Raw genomic sequence first — 19,919 nt, 5'->3', positions numbered from 1 at the left:
GGGGCCTCAGGCGGGTGGCAGGACAGAGGGAAGCACAGCCGTGCACCCGCGGTTTTAGTGAGTCACCCGCATCGAGGATGGAGTTTTACACCAGGGAGAGAAGGTGCAGATGGGGCCGGGCGTCTAAAGCTCTCATTTTTACATTTTTTTCAGGGTGGGGAGAAAGTAGTCCCTGCCTTTTACAGTCACTTATCTTTGTAGCTGGAACGGTTAGGAAGCCCGGGTGGCCGTCCGCACGGAAGGCCCAGGCCCAGGTCAGGCGTTCACTGTGCTCCCTGGGCTACTGATGGCTTGGAGCAGCTTCCGCACCCTCTCCTGTCGCAGGGGTTTTTCGCTCAGACACCTCCCCTGACAACAGGCGAGCCCCGAGCCCCGAGCGCCGAGCGGAGCGGCCGAGGTGCGCGGTGCCTGGAGAAGGCGGGTCGTGTGCGCGGCCGACCTGCAGCCGGTGGGAAGGGGGAATGCGGAGGTTGAAGGCGGAGTTAGAGGAGGTTGCAGCTGGAAACAAAAAGGCAACGCGGCCAGGCCTCTGGGGTGTTGGGAGCAAGCTGCTGAAGGATGTTTTTGGTTAAGTAGGAATTCATAACTGAAATCTAAAAGTCCCCGGAACCTCAGGAAAGCGAAACTGCACACGTCCTGTGACTTTGGGGAAACCGAGGGTGACATGCCGGGAGAGGCCGGGTGCAGAGCGGGAGTCTCACCTGCTAGGACAAGAGCCTGGCGCCTGTAAACCTGGGAGAGACACCTGCAGCGTGAGCGTGAGCGTGTGTGAGCGTGTCCGCAGGCGCACAGGCAATTCCTACAGAGTCACACAAGGACATGCCCCGAGCAAGCAAACTGGAGCCCCAGTGAGACGTGGCAGATGTTCCCTTGTTCTCTCCTGGGCATTTGAGTGCTTTGGGAAAGCTGCGGAATAAGCTACTTTCACTTTCGAAGTAGGTAAATAATTTATCAATGCATCAAACTCCCAGCAGCACCTCCTGTGGAGCCAGAGACTCGGCCCCTCCTGCGTGAACAGCCCCAGGGGCCAGCCCCCGAGCCCTGCCCAGGGGCCCAGGGTGGAGCTGAGGGAACCCCCGTGGGGCAGGATCGGAGGGAAAGGAAGGGCTGATGGGAGGTGGCCTCGGCGGGAGGGGGACCTGCAGAGAGGACATGGGGGTGGCATTTTGTCCCAAGGCTGGGTCTCCTCATTTGTGAGGCCCCTCTAGTGCCTCATTGGCCCTCTGGGTGGGGCCAGGGCCTCCGTGCCCCTTGGGGTGGGGGGTGAGCTCCACACCGCCCAGGCTGGTTTCCTCTGCCCAAAGCCTAACCCTCTAATGCCCTGGAGGACTTTGTCCGTTTCCATCCAGCTGCTGGCTGACCTTCAGACGCAAGTCCAGCTGGCCCTTCTCACCATCTGGCCACCTTGGAGGTTCTGTTTACTCGCCTCTGGGCAGCTGGGACCCTCTGCTGTGTCCAGTCTGGGCTCCTTCTTGGTCACCCCTGAAATGCAAGGGTTTCCCAGAATTTGGTTCTGGGTCTTCCTCTCTTCTCATGAAAGTGGGGCATCGCCCACCCCAGCACCCATCCCTGCCTGCGGCGAGGACTTGCCCCCAAGCATCCATGGCCTGTGAGGACCTCCCCCTTGGTGTCTGAAGATACCTCTTTATCTCCTAACCCTCTCCCTGCCCGCCAGCCTCCACCCTCCAGGCCTCCCCACCCTACACCCAAACCACCAATATCTGTGGGCTCCCCTTGCTCCATACCCCTTGGAGCCTTCCCCACCCAGCCACGGACACCCCACAGGGCCACTGCCAGGACCCCTGTTCTCACTTCCCCTCGGCACCCGGCCTTCCTGGGCTTCCGGAAGTTTGGGTCTCATGATGCCCCCACCCCAGGTCACTCTGATGGAGACAAACCCCCTCTCCTGGCCCCCAGGCCACCCTGTGTCCCAGCTTCTCCTGCTGGGACTCTCTCCCCTCCCTGGGGAGCCAGCCAGGCCCTTGCACAGCTCCCCGCCCATGGAGTCTCCTTGTTTCTCATGCTCATTGGGCTCCTGGCTCCGCTGGCCCAGGGTGGGCTCAGGGGACGAGACGGTCACTGGCGGCGTCTGCACACCGGCCCCTCTGTGATGCAGACGTTGAAGCTGGGGGAGTGTGAGCAGTTTGGTCAGTGGGGAGTGGCCACCAGTGGACGTAGGATGAAGACCTCTTGGTCTGCGTCAGCTCCAGCGAGGCCCAGGCTGGCACCTCGGGAAGCTGGTGAGGCTGGACCGGTGCCACAGATTCAGGTCCACAGGAAGGTGCCCTCCGGCAGCCTACAAACAGCCCAAGGGGAGGGGCCCCGAGAACCCATCAAAAGCCCCCACACTTGCCACTGTGAGACACATTTGCCTCCTTATCCCACTGTCAGGGTAACAAGCACCGAAGCCACCTGCAGGCAATAAACGCACAAACCCCGGGAATGAGGTCAGCGTGTGTCCCCCCCAAGACTGTCACACAGGTGGCCTCCGGGAGGCCTGAGTGTGTCCCCAGCAGGTCCCCCGGCCCACGGGGCCCTCAGTGGGGAGGAGGGGCCCTGTCCCAGGGCTCACCCGGCTCCGCTCATTGCCCTTTGTTCCCTTTCTTCCCGCCTGTGCCCGCCGGGGCCTCTCGGGGTGACCCAGCTGCTTCCCCCGGTCCCGCCGCGAGGCTCCCGGGGGTTCTCAGCGGGCACCGCTCGCCCTGCGTGGGCCGCGCTCAGGCGAGGGCTGGGCCCCGATCCAGGGGCAGGTGGACCCGCCCAGCTCCCCACGGAAGCACCGGTTCCGTGTCATGGCTTCTGCCCTCCTGGGAACACGCCTCCTGCTGCTGTTTTCTGTGGAATGAACACGAATAGACACATAGCGAGACACTCGTGCCATGGATGCATTTTTTTCTACGAACTCGGGGCACTTCCCCGAGGCTCGGTGACTTCCCATAAATCGGGGTTTCCCTTCCGTATGTGGGACTCGGGTGCCGCGCCTCACGTGGACCCTGGATCCGCGTTCCCGCCCCTCCCTCCCCAACTTGGCTCCGCCCTCGGATCGCTCGGTTTTCCTCCCGGCTTCCAGCTCCCGGCGCGAAGACCAGCTGCTGCCGCCGGGACATCGCCTGCCAGGGGGTCCGGAGGCGCCCCGGGGGCGCGGGGAGGCAGGTGAGGGGCGCGCAGGGGGCGCGGGGAGGCAGGTGAGGGGCGCGCAGGGGGCGGGGAGCGCGGGTGAGGGGCGCGCGGCCGGGGGGCGGGGAGGCAGGTGAGGGGCGCGCAGGGGGCGCGGGGAGGCAGGTGAGGGGCGCGCAGGGGGCGCGGGGAGCGCGGGTGAGGGGCGCGCGGCCGGGGGGCGGGGAGGCAGGTGAGGGGCGCGCAGGGGGCGCGGGGAGCGCAGGTGAGGGGCGCGCGGCCGGGGGGCGGGGAGCGCGGGTGAGGGGCGCGCAGGGGGCGCGGGGAGGCAGGTGAGGGGCGCGCAGGGGGCGCGGGGAGGCAGGTGAGGGGCGCGCAGGGGGCGCGGGGAGCGCGGGTGAGGGGCGCGCGGCCGGGGGGCGGGGAGCGCGGGTGAGGGGCGCGCAGGGGGCGCGGGGAGCGCGGGTGAGGGGCGCGCAGGGGGCGCGGGGAGCGCGGGTGAGGGGCGCGCAGGGGGCGCGGGGAGCGCGGGTGAGGGGCGCGCGCCCGGGGCGCAGGGACGCGGGGGAGGCTCGGAAGACCAGGCGAGGCTCCGGGAATGGGGGGCTTCCGTGGACTCAGGGTCCCCGAAGTGCACGCGGGCGCGGGACTCCCCCACCCTTGCCTCTCCGGCCTCCAGGGCGCGCGCCAGGGGCGGGGAGAGGACGGGGCGGCCGGTCACCTGGGCTGGGCTCTTGGGAGGACAGAGATGTGATAAGTCTGACTCGTGGGTGTCCACTAAGTGGGGACAGTGTCCCCTTCCGCCCCAGCCAGGCCTGGGGGCAAAGGCATTCATGTCCAGGCCCAGCAGGGTGGGCGCTCGCAGGCTGGGGCTCCGCCTGCACCCACATTCCTGCACCCACATTCCTGCACCCACTCTGGGGCACGCACACACTCGTGGACTCACACTCGGCTCCTACACTCACAAACGCTGGTAAAATGAAAATGAAATACTTGGACTTCCCCTCACCAAGGGTGGGGTACTGGGCTGCCCCTTTCTCTTCTGTGGGCTCAGCCCACCACCTCCCACCCCACTTTCCATGCCTGTGGGTGGAGGAGCCCACTTTGTCCCCCGGGGACGGTGACGGGAACCAGGGTAGGGAGTGACGGGCGGGCAAGGGGGAGGTGACTTGAGAGCCCGGGGGTGACAGCCAGGCCGAGGGGACAGCGAGCAAAGGCTGTGAGGAGGAAGGTTTCCTGGTCCCGCCTGGGGGACGTGACTCTCCAGCTGGGGTCCCCTCTGGCCGCAGCAGCAGGGAGGAGAGCAGGGCGAGAGTGCCCTGGGCTGGGGCTTGTCCTCTGTCCAAGCTCGGGTTGGGGCTCCACCTATGAGTGTTTCCGGAGACCCCACAGTGGCTGAAAAACGGCCCAGCTGCTGTCAGGTGCTGTGGGCATGGGGACCCCTGGGCCCTGGGCCGCAGACGCCCTCACTGTCGCAAACCTGGCTCCCCGGCTTTCCCGAGGCCCCGTAGTGAGACGAGGTGCTGGGACCACACATTTTCAGGACATGTCCCGGACCCCAGGTGTGAGCAGCTCCCAAATCCAAGTCAGCTGTCTCGGTTGGGGATGTAGGGCTCATTCTTAATGTTCGTAGAGGCCAGTATTGACGATTTGAGGGAAACCTGAATTGTTGCCTTGGTTTTCTGCAAGCTCAAGGGGTCTGGAGGCCCCTCAGCCTCCCGGGCTTCTGCCTTCTGCCGGCCACCTTCCCTGGCCTGCTGGCCTCCCTCGCTCTGGTCTCCCTGTCCTTTGTTTGCAGCATTGGCTGCAAGTGCAAGGACTCAGGCAGAGGGGGTGGAGCTGCCTGCATGCGAACACAGGAATTTCAGATAACGAATCACTTTTTAAACGTAAATATATCCCAATACTGCACGGAACATACTTACACTACAGAGTGGCATTCAGACATGACTGTGCCGGAGTGATCTTCCCCCGAAATGGTCCACGAAATGACAGAAAGTCCCCGCCCCCAGGTTGGCACCACCAAGGTCAGGAACCCTGGGCCGCTGACCAGGCTGCCCGGCCCTTCTCCGTCTGAAGTTCCCGGGAAAAGACAGAACCAGACCTGCGAATCTCCTCCCCATGGCCCGCCCGTGTCTCCTGAGCCAGTCGGTCATTTTCAAGCCAAGGATGATAGTATATCAGGCCTGTTCTTGCAGGTGCATGGACATGGCTTGAGCCTGTTTCTAGGGCGGCCGTCCCCGCCATGGGTGGACTCACGCCTTTGTGTTTGCCGGCTCAGGGCTGCACAGCTGCCCCTTGCTGGGGGCTGCCCTGCACCATCTCTGGACTCTTTGTGCCTAGAAGTCCAGGGTGATGGAGAGCTCAGGGTCTGTTGCTCCAAGAGCTGACCTGACACCTACCTGGCCCCAGCCCTGGGGAAGCCACTGCCTCCTCCCTTCAGCCCTCCATCCTGCTGGGGCCCCAGGTCCCCTAAGCAGCTGTTCTCAGCCTGGAGCATGTGCCTCTCAGACATGCCCAGCGGAGTCTCCCTCAGCCCCTTGGCTCTGTTCTGAGGCCTGAGCCCTCCCAGACCAATAGCTCAGGACCCCCAGGGGAGGCCCAGGCACTAATTATTATTTTGACCCTCTCAGGGGCTCCAACATGCTCCCAGGGGGAGACCTGTCGCTGTGAGGGTCGCTGGGGTGGGAAGTCATGGAGAGGGGCTGCCTGGCCCCTGCCCACTGCCACCTTCTCCGGGTGTCTGGTCGGCCTCAGGGCCGCCGATGTGCAGACCGTTATGGAGACATCTGGGTTGCGCCATGGTTTGGGCCGAATGTCTTAACCCATTCAGGCCCTGGCAAAGATGCAGAGCTGGCTATCCCTGCCACCTAGAGTCATCCGAGCTGTGACAGAGGCTGTGGCATCCCCCCAGGTGGTTTCGGTTCAGGATGTCTCTCTGTCCGGATTCTGGAACCATCCACGGGCTTTCATGGAGAAGCAGGGCCACGGGAAGAGTTTGAACAGTGGCCAGGAGGTGTCTGTGGCTGAGGGCAGGGCCACCCAGGGACTCGGGGAAGGTTCAGAGGAGGCCAGGGGCTTTGAGCAGCAGGGAGAGAAGCCTGGAGCCCGGCCAGCACCTGCCGGGGAGCCCACGCCCTCAGCGGGACAGACTCTGGCCTCCCTCGGAGGACACACGGACGATGGCCCTCCCCACGGGAGAACACCAGGGGGTGGCAGGGGGTCCGTGATACTTTCTGGTTTAATTGTCTTGTGGTCATTTCATGGTATGTCAGGAAAACATACACAAATAGCACATCTAATCGTGACTACAGGTGTGTGTTTTGTTAAGAAGTTCAAACAGATAATGTTTTAAGGATGAGTCAATGTAAAGTAACTGTGGCGATTTCAGGGTGTGTGTTGCTATAAAAACTGCACAGCTTTGGAGCCCGGGAGGCTGGCAGAGCCTGGAGCTAGCAGACAGACAACATACCTGAGAGCAAAGGGCAGCTAGGCAGGGGCCAGTGGAGGCTGGGAACCCCCTGCACCCCACCTCCCCGAGGGTCATGCCCTTGCCGCCGAGGTCCCTGTCCTCCTAGGGTGCCCTCTGGAGTTTCCCTCCGCCTACGTGAGAGGTCACATGAGACCCTTCTTTTGCTTTCCTTTCCCTCGTCAACACACTGTCCCTTCCAAAGTCCAGCTGTGCTGTTAGCTCGTGACATGCGGACCCGCCTCACCTGAGGTCACTCGCTTCCCTTCATGCTCTAGGTACAGCCAAGGCTCACCTTGGATGCGCCAAGCTTAGCTGAGGTGGCCTGCCCTGGACCTAGTGTGGGGGACCCACGGACCCCTTCATGGGGGCAGCCCTGGGGGGAGGCTGTGCACGTCCACAGGGATTGAGCACCTGCTGTGTGCAGAGCGTGTGGGACGCCCGAGGGGAGCACACAGACGGCGACACGGGGGCCTGGCCCTCCGCCAGCGCCGGGTGCCCACGTGGGCGTGGGTGGGGTCAGGGAGCTGCAGTGCGATCACGGAAGGCCCCACGGAAGGGATGGCTTATCTGAGCTCAGTCGCCCGCCCCTGTGTGGAGTCTGCAGGCCCAGGATTGTGTAATAGCCCATTTGCTCTCAGTCAACACGTCAGAAAGTTGGCTCAGAACTTGAAAGATGACTCCCAATCTACCTGGAAAAATAAGCACCAAAGTCAGGAGAAGGTGTGATGAGGAGGTTCCCAAGGGGAGGGTCTCCCCCAGACGCCGCAGACCCAGGTCTCCCACCAGGAGAGCTTGCCCTCCCCTCCTGCTAGGTCCCGAGGTCACATGTGAGGAGTGTGGCCTGGACAGAGGACTTGGCCGCATCGTGCCCCTGGGCTTTCGGTGGGCGTGCCAGGCGCTCACTCAGCACCCAGGATGTGTGGCCGGCCACTGGCTCATTCTTCGATTTTTCACCTGATGATGAAATGATGTTCACCTGAGGATAGTTTTTCCATTGATTTTTAGAGAGAGTGGGGGCTGTGGAGAGACACATCCATGTGAGACGGACACGTCGATTCATTGCCTCCCACACGTGCCCAGAGCAGGGCCAGGGAAGCACCTGCAACCCAGGTACATGCCCTTGACCTGGAATCGAACCCGTCACCGGTCAGTGTGAGGGCCGATGCTCTAACCACTGAGCCTGCCGCCAGGCCTTCGCGTTCCTGGTTCCTGTCCCCGAGGAACGTATAAATAAGCGGAACAGCAAATCAACGCTTCTCTCTCTCCCCCTCCCTTTCTCTCTCTAAAATCAATTGGTTAACAAAATTTTTGTTTTTCAAAAAGAAAAGTTGTTTTGTAAAAATATTCAGGAAAAAGATAGAGCACGTCTTATCTGAGGTGCCGGGAAAAGCCCCGGCACAAGAATTACTAGAACCTTCTGTCTGTCCAAGTAAGGCTCTAGCAAAGTCGAATGAGCTGCTTATGCTGATCCTGGCATTGCCTGCGTCCAGCTGCAAAATCCGAATCTCTCTCCCTTTATGCTGAGCGGGTTCAGGCATGATCAGGGCAGCTGCCCCCGTCCACTGCTCAATCATCAGGTTCCTGGTTCTCCAAGAAAAAACTATTAAAATCAGTGTAATGTTCTCGTAGAAAAACAAATGTCTCGGGAAAGATAAAGAGAACAGAGAGAACCGCCTTCCTGGGGTGAAAACAGACAACCAAGCGGGTGACCCCTGTGGCCTGGCAGCGTCCTGGGCGAGGCTCCTGGCGGGTGAGGCTCCTGGCGGGGATTCCAGGAGAGGGGACCAGGTGCATCCCTCAGGCACGGCCTCGGGTGCCCACACCTGCTGTCCCGGGAGAAAGAAAAAATTGGACCCTGTCACTTGCAAAATGAGTTGGGCATGGAGCTGACGATTGTGTGGATGCGCGAAGGGCTGGCCCGGAGTGAAGGGGAGACACGCCCAGGGTGGCACCGCTCTGGGCCCTGAGGGCTGTTGGATTCGCCGACACCTGTGCGTAGGCAGCCCTGCCCCTGACTGATGAAACCTAGGGGCTCCCTCCGCTGCTGGTGCAGTCGCCAGGCGCCTGGACATTTCCCAGACAGCCAGTCGTCCAAGGCCTCAGCCGAGTAGGCAGGTACCATGTAGAGACCAGGACACCGGGCCCCCGAGTCCCGTGCAAACCGAGTGGGGAAGAAACCATCCCCGCATGTCTGTCTGTCTGGCTGCTCCTCCTAGTCTGACCCAGTGGAGGGCGTCCCGGCTCCGGCCAGCCCTGGGCCATGAGCACGGCAGAGTCCCCTGGCCCCCTCCTCGCAACTCCCGGGAGTGTGGCCGCCGACCCCGAGCCCCTGCAGGCTGGGCCGTCCGGAGGAGTACAGGAGGGTGCGGGGGCTGCATCTCACGTTCTTGAAACTCTCTTCCTTTCTCAAATTAGATGTTTCTTTCAAAAGCTGGATATAGCCATTTCCTTTCCATCGTGAGGCTGTGCAGGCCAAGGTGGGCCTGCCTCTCCGTGGCTCTGAGGCCCCCAGATCAGCTGGCTTGTGGACCCCGCCAGGGCCGACCTGTGAGGGGAGGGCCCCCAGCACACTGGCTGGGACGTGCTGGTCCAGGGGCCACCAGCCCTTCAGGGAGGCCAGGGGCAGGGGCAAGACCGCCGGAGCCCAGCCCGGCCAGTGTGGCTCCGAGGTTGAGCTTCTGCGCTCGGAATGCAGGGGGGGTGCAGGAGGCAGCCAATCGATGCGGATGCTTCCCTCTCTCTCTAAAATTCAATAAAAACATATTAAAAAAAAAAAAAGGCCACAGGAACCCAGCGGGAGTGGGGGGACAGGATGGGAGGACAGGGCACACGGAGCAGTGTGTCCTGGGGCTGGCCGGGCGGAAGTCACCCCCCCCAGTGTCACCGCCCTGGGATCAAGACCTGTCACCGACAGCCCGGCCTCCTGGAGGTCATCACGGTCAAATTTCACGCGGCTCCCAGCCCTTCTGCCTCATCTCCCAAAGCGGGAATGAAGAATCGGAGGCAGCCTGGCCGGCAGCCCCGCCGGTTAGCGTGTCGTCCACCAAGCCCACCAAGGTTGTGGGCTCGGTCCCCAGTCGGGGCACATTCAAGAATCCAGCCACGATGCATGAGTGAGGGGACGGTTTCTCTCTCTCCCCCTCCTTCTCTCTCAAATCAATAGCTTTTTTAAAAAAAAGAGTCAGAAACAATAAATGCAAAACCAAAGGGTCCCAAATCTGTGACCGTCTGGGAAAGCCGTGAGGGGAGTGCAAAGACCAGCGGTTGCCGGGGCCTGGGGGAGGGGGGAGCACACTGAGCACAGAAGGTGCTCAGGGCAGAAAAACCACCGTGCGTGAGGCCGGAACGGACCAGACGTCATTACACGTCTGCCCAAACCCACAGAGGGTGCAGGCGGGAGTGACCCCTGGCGTCCACTGCGGACTTCGGCCAGTGATAAGGATTCCGTGTCGGCTCACACGGGTGACCGCATGCGCCCTAGCGGGGCAGGGGAGCCGAGGGGAATTCTCTGACAAAACAAAAGGTCTGTTTTTTTAACCTTTATTGTTGAAAGTGTCACATGTGTCCCTCTGTCTTTCCCCATTGGCCCCTCCACCCTGCCTCTGCCCCCAAAAGGTCTCTATGTATATCTACTTTTTAATGATTTAAAACACTCAGGGTGAATGCCGCCCTCACCAGAGGCTGAGCGGCCTGGGGCCTGAGGTGACACTTGTCCTACAGGAAGTGGGAGCTGTGGCACCGGTCACAGCTGCAAGCTCCTCAGGAGGAAGCTGCCTGTTGCTAAGAGCAAATCTGGCGAGTGGGCCGAGTGTCCAGTGAAGGCCCCAAAATAGAGCCGGGCCCCAGCAGTGGGACGGGGCAGCGAGGGGGGGACCGGGGCTGGGTGTCCACAGTGGTCTCGGGGCAGTGCCCGGTCCAGAGCCCCTCTGTGGCCGAGTGTCTCCATGGCTCGCCCCGTCCAGGCAGTTCTGTGAACTTTATTCTCAATCCTAAAGGGTGAACCCCTCGGTGATGGGGATGCCCTCCCAGTGACTCTGCGTCCCTCCTCCGCCTGACAGTGGCCAGCACAGAAGGAGGAGGGGCTGGGCCGGGGGCAGCAGGGTGGGGCAGGGACGCTGGCCTCCAGGCGCCAACGATCGGGAGCCTAGGGAGCCTGGGGCCCCTGCCCACCCCTGGCCCCGCTCCGGCCCTCTGACCCACTGGCTTCCCTTCATCCAGGGAGGGTCGGAGAGCCAATGAGGAGGACTGGGGAGCCCTGAGGCCTGCGGTCCTGCTGACCATGCTGACCATGCTGACCATGCTGACCATGCTGACCATGCTGACCTCCGCATCTTCCCTCCCTGTTCCCACGGTGCTCTGGGCCCTCCTGGTCATGCAGGCCTCCCTGAGCGCTCAGATGGGGGGTGAGTCGGGGTCCACTCTTGGGGGGGGGCACACCCAGGCCAGGCTCAGGCCTGGGTAATGACCATGACCCCAGAGAGGGCTGCTGGTGACCATCCTGAGGCCCAGCCATGACCTCATGTGTGAATGTCCCCTCCACACAGCCTTGGACCACAACCCCAGCCCCAAGGGCACGGTCTCTAGGTTCAGAAAGACGCACACAGCCTGGGACCGCCCCACCTGCACCAAGGTGATCTCCGTGACCGTGGGAGAGCGTGCCGTGATGTCCTGCAACATCTCCAACCCCTTAAAAAATGTCACCATCTACCAGAGGTGCTCCGCCACAAACAGCTGGATGCCCATCTTCGAGGAGAAGACCCCAGGATGCTTTTGCCGGGATGGGTGGCAGCTCTGGGTTGAAGAACACATGGCACAGCTGGTGATAGAGAAAGCCCAAGACACCCAGGCTGGCGAGTACAAGTGGACAATCGTGGGATTCCAGTCCTACAATAAGGTCACTACCCTGGAGGTTCAAGGTGAGAGGCAGGAGCATCTTGACTCCCCCTGAAGTGCCTGGGGCCTGGGGATGGGGCCCCGGGATGGGGCCCAGACAAGACTCGGCCCCTCCCTTCCCTGCAGTCACCTGTGGTTCCCTCCGGTCTCCAGTGCCTGCCCTGGACACTGCCCACTTCAGGCACCCAGGACTCCTCTCTGGTCACCGCTCCCTCCCTCCCACCCTCTATGCTTTGAGACCGGCCTGCCTTGATTCACTGAGACAACGGAACCAGTCGGCAGGGGCCATCCCCCAACCCCTTCCCCCTCCTGGACTTCTGTGCCCCCCTCTGTGTCCTGCTGGAACACAAGCCCCCTCAGAGTCCCCCTGGGGCCACCCCTGCACTGCACACGCCCTCCCCTCTCCGCCCAAGAGCTCGGACCCCTCCCTCCCTAAACCCCTTCACCTCGCAGCTCCCTCTTCCTTTGCTCAGAGCTCTTGAAATCTCCCCAGCCCCTCCTGGTTCTGAGGGAGGGGCTGAGACCTGTCCCCAGTCTGGCTGGGCCCTGAACCCAGGTCTCCTCTGATGCCCGGCAGGGAGGCGGGGCTGCTCAGGCGGGCCCTGGGCAGCCCCTAACCTGCCCCCTCTCCCTGGCAGAGCACCCAGAGCTGCGCTCAGCACATCCCTGGGGCAGCAGCTTTACCCCTACCGGAGGTACAGGTAAGGAGTCCCCTCGGCCCCCGGCAGGCTCCTCTGCACCCCAAACTACCCCCTGCACACTCTCCAGCCCCGGGTCCCCGCCCCCGGGTGCTGTCCCCCTCCGGGTGTGCTCAAGGTGGGGGAGTGAAGGGTGATGTCCCTCCTGCTCCTGCTGCCGCAGAGACCCGGGGGACGCGGTGCTGCCCAGCCCAGGACCCCAGCCTGCCCCAGGACCCGAGCCTGCCCCAGGACCCGAGCCTGCCCCAGGACCCCAGCCAGCTCCAGGACCTGCACTCAACCCAGGGCCGATTTCACGTGACCCTCATGGTCTTCATCGCCCTCATCTTCCTGGTGCTGGTAGGCGTATTCTGGTACAGAAGGCGCAGTTACCCCAGCATTTTCAGCTCCTATAGGTACAAGGCCCACCCCTGCTCTGTGGGCTAGGTGGGAAGTGGGGGGAGTACAGGGCCCCAGAGGCCCAGTGCCCTCCCAGAGGACCCCAGCCTGCCCTCCAAACCTTCATTTTGTCCCTACCCCCCCCAGGGCAGCATGGGCAGGAGGGGTGGGGGCTGGACTCCCCTGAAACCCAGGACGAGTGTCCCCTGTCTCTGCATCGTGTGCCTGAGCGTGCACAGCCCCATCACTCACTGCCCCCCTCCTTCCCTCCCACCCCAAATGAAGTAGGCACAGAGCCGAGGACCAGGCCCAGGAGTCACCCCACCCCTGAAGCTGCTGCAGTGTGGTGACGGGGCCGGCACCCTCCTGTAGAGCCTACCTGGAGCCACCGTCCCTGTCTGGTGGACTGAGGCCAGGTGCAGAGGTGGGCAGGACCCGGCCCCTGTCGGCTGGGAGGAGACCTGGCCAGCTGGAGGGTCATTCAGCCCAAGGGGGTGCTCTGTGCCCCACACACAGTGCAGTCCCTTGGGAAAGCTGGCAGTGTCCTGGCCACCTCCTGGTCACTCAGGCCAGAGACAGGGGCCAGGCCCTTCTCCACCTCCATTTACAGAGTCTCTCTCCCTGCCACCAAAAATGTGAAAATCTCAAGTTCTGGGCCAGCTCAGTACTGTACTAAAATTTTTGAAAAAAATCTCTGATGTTAACTTTTCACATGAATAAAATAACATGATCTATAACCCACCCCACGAGCAGGGAAATGCACATTTTGTCCGCATGTAACAATCTAAAAGGAGGTGCTTCCTGTCTGGAGGTGGGAAACCGTCCTAAGGCATCAAGGAGACACAGGGTGCTGGCTGTCCCGACTCGCCACGGAGGACCCTGAAGGGGGACTCTGTTCCAGGGGGCTTCACGGGCTCCAGGGCCCCAGAATTGGCAGCACTGGAATCTCAGGGGTTCAAGTTGGTTCAGCCCTGGCTGGTTCAGCTCAGTGGTTGGAGTGTTGGCTGGCGGACTGAGCGTCTCTGGTTCGATTCTAGTCAAGGGCATGGACCTCGGCTGCAGGCTCGACCCCAGCCAGGGTCAGGCCCTTGCAGGAGGCAGCCAATCGATGTGTCTCTCTCACCTTCGACTCTCTCTGAAAAGCAATGGAAAATATATCCTGGGTTCAAGATTTTAAAAAATAGGTTCAGCCCGGCCGGGCGTGGCTCAGCGGTTGAGCATTGACCTAGGATCCAGGAGATCGGGGTTTGGTTCCCAGTCAGGGCACGTGCCGGGGTGCGGGCGAGGCAGCCGATCAGTGACTCTCTCATCACTGATGTTTCTCTCTCTCTCTCTCCCCCTCCTTTCCTCTCTCTGAAATCAATAAAGATATATTAAATAAATAAAAAACTAGGTTCAGCCACAGCAGCACCTGGCTTGTGCCAACACAGGGCCGGCCAGCAGCATGGTGGGCAGGGCACCCAGGCTGCCCTGCTCTGGGGCCACAGAAATCGATTCCACTTGCCTGGAGCAGACCAGAAGTGTCCCTGCATTTCAGGTGAAATCAATGGTCATTTTAATATTGAGATTATTGGGGGAGAGGCCCACAGAGTCAGCCTGCTCCCCCCCGCCCCCTGTGGTACATCCAGGGAGGAAATGCTGGGTGCCCCGTCTCAGGTTGCTTATCTGTATTTTCAAGGGATTCTCTAAGATCTAAAGGACAGTTAATTCAAGGCCCTTACACTGCAGGGTCTGCCCCCATATCCCCTCCGGCCCCCACCCTACAGGGGTGACTGATGTAATTGGCCAGATTTCTGGGCATAAATCAGGTCCCAGTAGAAGGTGGCCCCGAGGACCAGGGTAGCAGCTTGACCCCACCCCACCCAGGGGACCTCCCCTCTTCTCCTGGCCCTGGTCCCCCACCCTCCTGTCTCCATTCCCCTGAATGGAATGGAATGGTCCCTAAGGTGGCTAGGGACCAGGACAACCAGCAGGACCGTGGGGGAGCATGAGGGCCACCCCTCCCAGACGAGGCCACAGTGTCTGCCACCCATGGCACCGCCTCCAGGAAGCCATCCCAGAGGGCCCCCAGGACCTCCACTCTCCCTCCCTGCCTGCTTCCTGCTGCATCCTCCCCGCCCACCCCGGAAGTGATATTTCATTGGGGTTTTGGGGGCTGCAGCTCTGAGATGCAGGCACACAGTTGGGTGCCTTGGACTGGGAGACTCTCCGCTGGCCCGTTAAGAGGCCCTGCCTTTCCCCTGCCGCTGGGTCGCTGTGGACGGGATGGCAGCGAGCAAAGCCCCTGGGCTGCCCCTGCTCCCCACGCTCCTGGTGCTCACTGCAGCTCCCCTGCCTGGGGCCCTGGCCACCGGAGGTAAGCACTTCCAACCATCCCTTACGTGGTCCCCCAGTAGGCTCAGCACCCCACCTGCCGCCCCGCACTTCTGCCTGGGGGCACTCCTTCCCAGGAGGGGGGTGGGGATGGAGCCAAACCTTCCCTGGGAGCCGGCCACAGAACAGCCGGAGCCGGGACAGCACCTGGATGGCACCTGGGCCTTGGCGATGTCTGGGTGCTGAATCACCACAGCTCTGAGCTCCTTTCTCTTTACCTCGGTGTCTGGGGGCTTTCTACAGTTAGCGAGCTCGCCTTTGTCAGAGGGACTGTGTCGTTTAGTTTGCTTTTTAAAACGAACCTGTGGGAAGTTGTGCAGCAAGATGGGAAGATCATTACCCAGGGTGTGGGGGCTCAGCAGGCACAACCCTTGAGCCCCCAAAAAGCTGCAGGATTTAATTGACTGAGAAGCTGAGGTTTGGGTCCCGTTAAAGAAGGGTTATGTTGTTCTGGTCCAGTTGCTGTGTTGGCTGGAGCTTTGTCCCCTGCACCAAAAGGTTTCGGGTTTGATTCCAGGTCAGGGCACATGCAGGAGGTGGCCCATTGATGTTTCTCTCTCACATCGATATTTCTCTCTCTCTCCAGGTATCTTGGGGACTGCCATTTAATTAAATACTTTTTGAATTTATTGATTGATTTGAGAGAGAGAGAGAGAAACATAGATTAGTCGTTTCACTTACTTACACATTCGTTGGTTGATTCGTGTATGTGCCTTGAACAGGGACAGAACCCGCACCCTTGGTGTCAGGATGATATTTGAAACAACTGGGCCACCTGGCCAGGGCCAGGGCTGTCATTTACGAGAGGGAGAAAGTGTGCAGCCAGTGAGGGGGGTCAGAGCTGCTCAGCAAAGGGCCGGCTGTTGTGGAAGAAGAAGCCACAGTTCCAACTTCCCCAACCCCTGGGGTGGGGAGAAGTCGCAGGCAACCCAGTCCCTCCTGGCCCCCGTGGACCCCTCAGAACTCCGATACAGCCCTGGGTGCTGGCTCCCTGCACAGCTTCAAGGTGCCCCATCTGTGGCCACATGTCAGCAGGGCCCCTTCTTCCTGCCACCCCCACCCCCCACTGCAGAGGGAAGGGTCTCTGCCCCCTGGCCAAGCCTGCGGTGACAGTGGCCCTTCCTCCCTGCAGAGGTGTGGCAGTCCCCCGCCTACGCAATCACCCCAGAGGGGGGCTCCATCAACATCACCTGTTCCAGCCGCGGGCCCCTGATCGGGGTCTTCCTGAAGCAATATCGGCCGAAGGAAGACAATGTGATGTACTACGGGGATGAGAGCACCCTCACTGTGGACCCGCGGTTCAATGGCCGCATCGTCATCTCGGGGTCCGAGCGGAACCTGACCATCACCATGCACCAACTGCTGCCAAATGACACTGGTGCCTACGTGTGCGAGGCCACCATGAAGGGGGAGCAGGTCCAGGGCTCTGGCACCTTGGTGGTGGTAACAGGTAGGAAGCATACCGACCCCTGGGGCCACTCCACTTACCCGCTGGCCAGACGAGGCTTTACCTGCCCCTATCTGGCCACCTTCCCTGTTCACTTGCTCAAGTCGTTTCTTCCAGCTTAAGCCTACCTCCTCCAGGAAGCCTCCTGGATTTTGCCCCCACTACAGAGCCCCTCCCTGCCCTGAACCCCAAAAGCTCTCATGGACTCCCCCACCTGCCAAGTTGTTGGTTCCTTCTTCCCAGATGCACAGTCCCAAGCAGCGACCACATGCCAGGGGGCTCAGCTGACGCACGTCGCCGTCTCTGTGGCCCTGGCTCTCGGCTTCCTCCTCATCCTGCTGGTGCTGGGGGCCACCTGTGTGCTGAGGAGGACCCAGGTCAGTGTGACCCCTCAGCTGCCCCCTGTGTCCCTAAGCCAGCTGCTCTCAGAGAGCAGGGAGGGAAGAAAAGCGGTTAAGCCCTGGGAGCCAGCCACCTGGGAAACCCCAGCACCCACGCAGTCCCTCCATCAAGGTCCTCTGGAGCTCCAAGGGTCCAAGGTGGTAGAGAAACCCCAGAACGAGAGCCACCAGGAGTCCTAAGGCCTAGGGCAGCCTGGGGGGGGGGGGAGTGCTGGAGAGACCGCTCCTGAGCAGGCTTTACACAGGCCCCGGAAGTAAACTCTGGACCCTTCCCGAGGGGCTGGACATTGAAGAAACAGAGGGCCCCAGAGCCAGCCAACCCCCCAGTAAGAGAAACAGGTTTTCCCTTTCAGATCAAGAAACTGTGCTGGGTAAGAGATAAGAGCCCCATGTGTGTTGTGTATGAAGACATGTCCTGTACCCGCCGGAACACCATATCCACCCCGAATGACTACCAGTGAACCTGTGGCCCCCAAGCCTCCCTCTGACCAGTGCTGCTCCTGACACCTCCTCCAGAAAGCCTTCCTTGCCTATCTCCCACCCTCAAGGCTGCCCTGCTCACCCTGTGGGACTGCACCTGATACCTGGGAGCCCCCAGAGACAAAGCTGCCCTTCCCCTCACACAGCTGGAGGGGCTTCCACATAGAACAAGCTTGGGTCCGGGGAAGCGGGCACGCCTGGCAGATGGGCTGGGGGAGGTCCAGCCCCCAACCCAGGCTTGCCAAAAATAAAGTGCTTTTCTTGTCTCTTCTTCAACTCCAGTGTCCACTTCTCTGGGCCCCTCAAGGCTCACAGCCTGACACCTAAAGTCCTGGGTAGGGTGACCTTTTCTGGAGGTGGACGACCCCCTGGGCAGTGCCCACCTCTGGGAGCAGGGCCAGAATAACAGACTTCCTCAGAGAAGGGCAGCTGGAAAAACGAGTCAGCAAAACATCCAGGTGGGAAAGTTAGGGGTGAGACTCACTGGGGACCCAAGAAATGACAGGTGGAGTGTCCCAGGTGGAAGTGCCCCAGATGGAAAAGAGGGAGACTCTGGTAATAGAAGAAACGTGGCCACCTAAGGCCTGAGACAGGCGGCGAGGATGGTGCTCCCAGGTCCCGGGAGGGTGCTCTCATTAAAGGGACCACAGAGGACAACCAGGGAGGGACAACCTGGAGACTAGCACCTCAAAAGCAGAGGGACCCCAAAACCCAGGTGACAGCTCTGAAATCGAGAAGACGATAGGGCAACCCCCTTAAGTACTGGAGGAAAGGACGGGTCTGCAGCAGAGATGACTTTTTGACAGTTCAATGCTTTGTCAGATGCAGAAAGACAACAGACAGGTTCCGTTAAGGTAAAGACTGACCTTCCTCGAGGAAGACACAGGCCTAAGGACGGGACTACCCGCCACGACTCACTTTTAGTTACGAAGTTTTCATTTCAAACCATCGTATTGGCCAAAGACCATCAGCGTGATATACTGTGATCTCTGAGCTTGCAGAGGCCCCGTGGGGGCCTCCCCTGAACTTGTCAGGTTGAGCACGTGGCCCCTTTTTGTCCACAAGGCTGGGCTGGGCTGAGAGAAGGGTGTGCAGCCTGGGGCCTGTGGGGCGTCGGAGCCCAAGCAGGTGTCCTGCTGAGGGGCCGCCCTCAGCACTGGCCCGAGTCGGGGCTGTAACAAGCCCATCTGCCCCCCTCACCGCCCAGGGTGGGTCTGCAGACCTGGGAGACGGAGGAGGCCCTCCCCCACACCCCTCCTTGAAGGCTCGGAGCTGTCGTGTGTCCACAGGTGCCTGTCTGCCTCCCCACACGGAAGAGGCGGAGGAGGCGCTGAGGCTTCTCGAGGCTGCCCTGCGGCAGGGCTGGGGGCTGCAGTCACGGTGCAGGAAAAAGCTGCTGGGCCTGCAGCAACCCCCCAAGTTCTCATACCCCCACCGGGCTGACATCAGCCCCCAGCGCCCCCAACCCCCAGCACCTTTACCCAGTCGCTCCCCTGGCCCCCTCCACTGCAGCAGCTTAAGTGACAACCACATCCGGACGCCCGCGGCTTTCACAGGCAGCCAGGGGTAAATCAACATGTAATCCCACAACCACAGCCACCTGTAGGCCAGGCCCAAGCTCAAGTGCCCCGCCTGGGGCCTCGGCCAGGACCCCTGTGCACCCTGCCCTGCCCGGGGCCCGGCCTGGGTCCTGGCGCCCACTCCCACCTCACCTGGGGCCCAGGCCCCTGGAGTGAGCCCACCCTACCTGCCCCTAGTCTCCTGATGGCTTTTCTACCTGCCTCTTCCCTCCCCTCCCCCCCTCCTCCTGCCCCTCCTCCTCCCTCCTCCCAGCCTCAGTCTTCTGGCTGAAGGAGGCCCTTGGGGGATTCTCTGATCACCCTTCGGTTGGGTGGACAGCACTCAGGGCCTCCCAGAGCCTCCCTGGTCTCCCAGGGGACAGACTGGCCACAGGCAGGTGGCCTCCCTGCTCAGATGACACTCCTTGGCCTGGGGCTCCCACAGTTCCTCACCCCGCCAAGCACCTTCCTGTCCCTTAGGCTCAAGCTGTTGGCTTCACTGCTCATTTAATGCATTTAAGTCCTCACAAGGCCACCGGGACCTGCCAGCCCCTTTAACAAAACCCAGCCTGAGCCAGGAGGAGCCTGTCCCCACCTAGATGGATGGCTTGGGGAGGAGTCCCTGCAGGAGAGACCGCACCCCTGTGGGAGTGGGGAGCTGCAGCTGGCTCCTGTGGCCCCGGCTGCACTAGCATTTCAGGAACCGCGCAGAAACCGCGGCCTGCTCCCCACTGCAACAAGTGCAGCTGCAGGAGGTGTGCGGAGGGGGCTCGTTGTCAATCAGAGACCTACAAGAGGGGCAGCGGCTCTGCATTTGACAGACGGGGCAAGGGGACCCGGAGGGCCGGCGGTGTTACCAAGCTGAAGGGGTTCATTCGCCTGCGTGCATCAAAGCCCAGTAAGAGAGAACAGGAGCCTGCAGCAAAGAAAGGAAAGGTTAACTTGAGGAAATGGCGCCAAACCCAGAAGCACAGGTGAACAGTGTCTAAAACCTGGCTCCCCAGGGGCTGCTAGGAGATGGGTCATACGGGGGACTAAGCGAGTGAGGGTTGTGGTCCCTATGCCCTGGCCAGTGCTGAGGTCCGGGTAGCCGCTCTTTGC

At 61.5% G+C, this 19,919-nt stretch overlaps 2 protein-coding genes across 2 annotated transcripts; both read left to right on the top strand.

The window, feature by feature from the left end:
* Positions 1-10,875: 10,875 nt before the first annotated feature.
* On the top strand, positions 10,876-13,045 carry SECTM1 (secreted and transmembrane 1). Its single transcript, XM_016215409.2, has 5 exons — positions 10,876-10,992; positions 11,134-11,505; positions 12,121-12,183; positions 12,344-12,575; positions 12,844-13,045. The coding sequence occupies exons 1-5, from the start codon at positions 10,878-10,880 to the stop codon at positions 12,887-12,889; spliced, it is 828 nt and encodes a 275-aa protein (XP_016070895.2). The 5' UTR covers positions 10,876-10,877; the 3' UTR covers positions 12,890-13,045.
* A 1,778-nt stretch (positions 13,046-14,823) lies between these two features.
* Positions 14,824-17,240, top strand: CD7 (CD7 molecule). Its single transcript, XM_016215410.2, has 4 exons — positions 14,824-14,914; positions 16,064-16,381; positions 16,622-16,755; positions 17,133-17,240. The coding sequence occupies exons 1-4, from the start codon at positions 14,824-14,826 to the stop codon at positions 17,238-17,240; spliced, it is 651 nt and encodes a 216-aa protein (XP_016070896.2).
* Positions 17,241-19,919: the final 2,679 nt, after the last annotated feature.

The sequence above is a fragment of the Miniopterus natalensis genome, chromosome 17 (genome assembly GCF_054644295.1).
Source record: "Miniopterus natalensis isolate mMinNat1 chromosome 17, mMinNat1.hap1, whole genome shotgun sequence".
NCBI lineage: Eukaryota > Metazoa > Chordata > Mammalia > Chiroptera > Miniopteridae > Miniopterus > Miniopterus natalensis.
Note: the sequence above shows the minus strand (reverse complement) of the source record. Positions and strands in the feature narration are given on the sequence as shown.

Coding starts and splice junctions, on each gene's coding strand:
- SECTM1 (XM_016215409.2), top strand. CDS start 10,878: ATGCTGACCATGCTGACCATGCTGACCATGCTGACCTCCGCATCTTCC. Junction 10,993..11,133: donor CCTGAGCGCTCAGATGGGGG/GTGAGTCGGGGT, acceptor CCCTCCACACAG/CCTTGGACCACAACCCCAGC. Junction 11,506..12,120: donor CACTACCCTGGAGGTTCAAG/GTGAGAGGCAGG, acceptor TCTCCCTGGCAG/AGCACCCAGAGCTGCGCTCA.
- CD7 (XM_016215410.2), top strand. CDS start 14,824: ATGGCAGCGAGCAAAGCCCCTGGGCTGCCCCTGCTCCCCACGCTCCTG. Junction 14,915..16,063: donor TGGGGCCCTGGCCACCGGAG/GTAAGCACTTCC, acceptor TCCTCCCTGCAG/AGGTGTGGCAGTCCCCCGCC. Junction 16,382..16,621: donor CACCTTGGTGGTGGTAACAG/GTAGGAAGCATA, acceptor CCTTCTTCCCAG/ATGCACAGTCCCAAGCAGCG.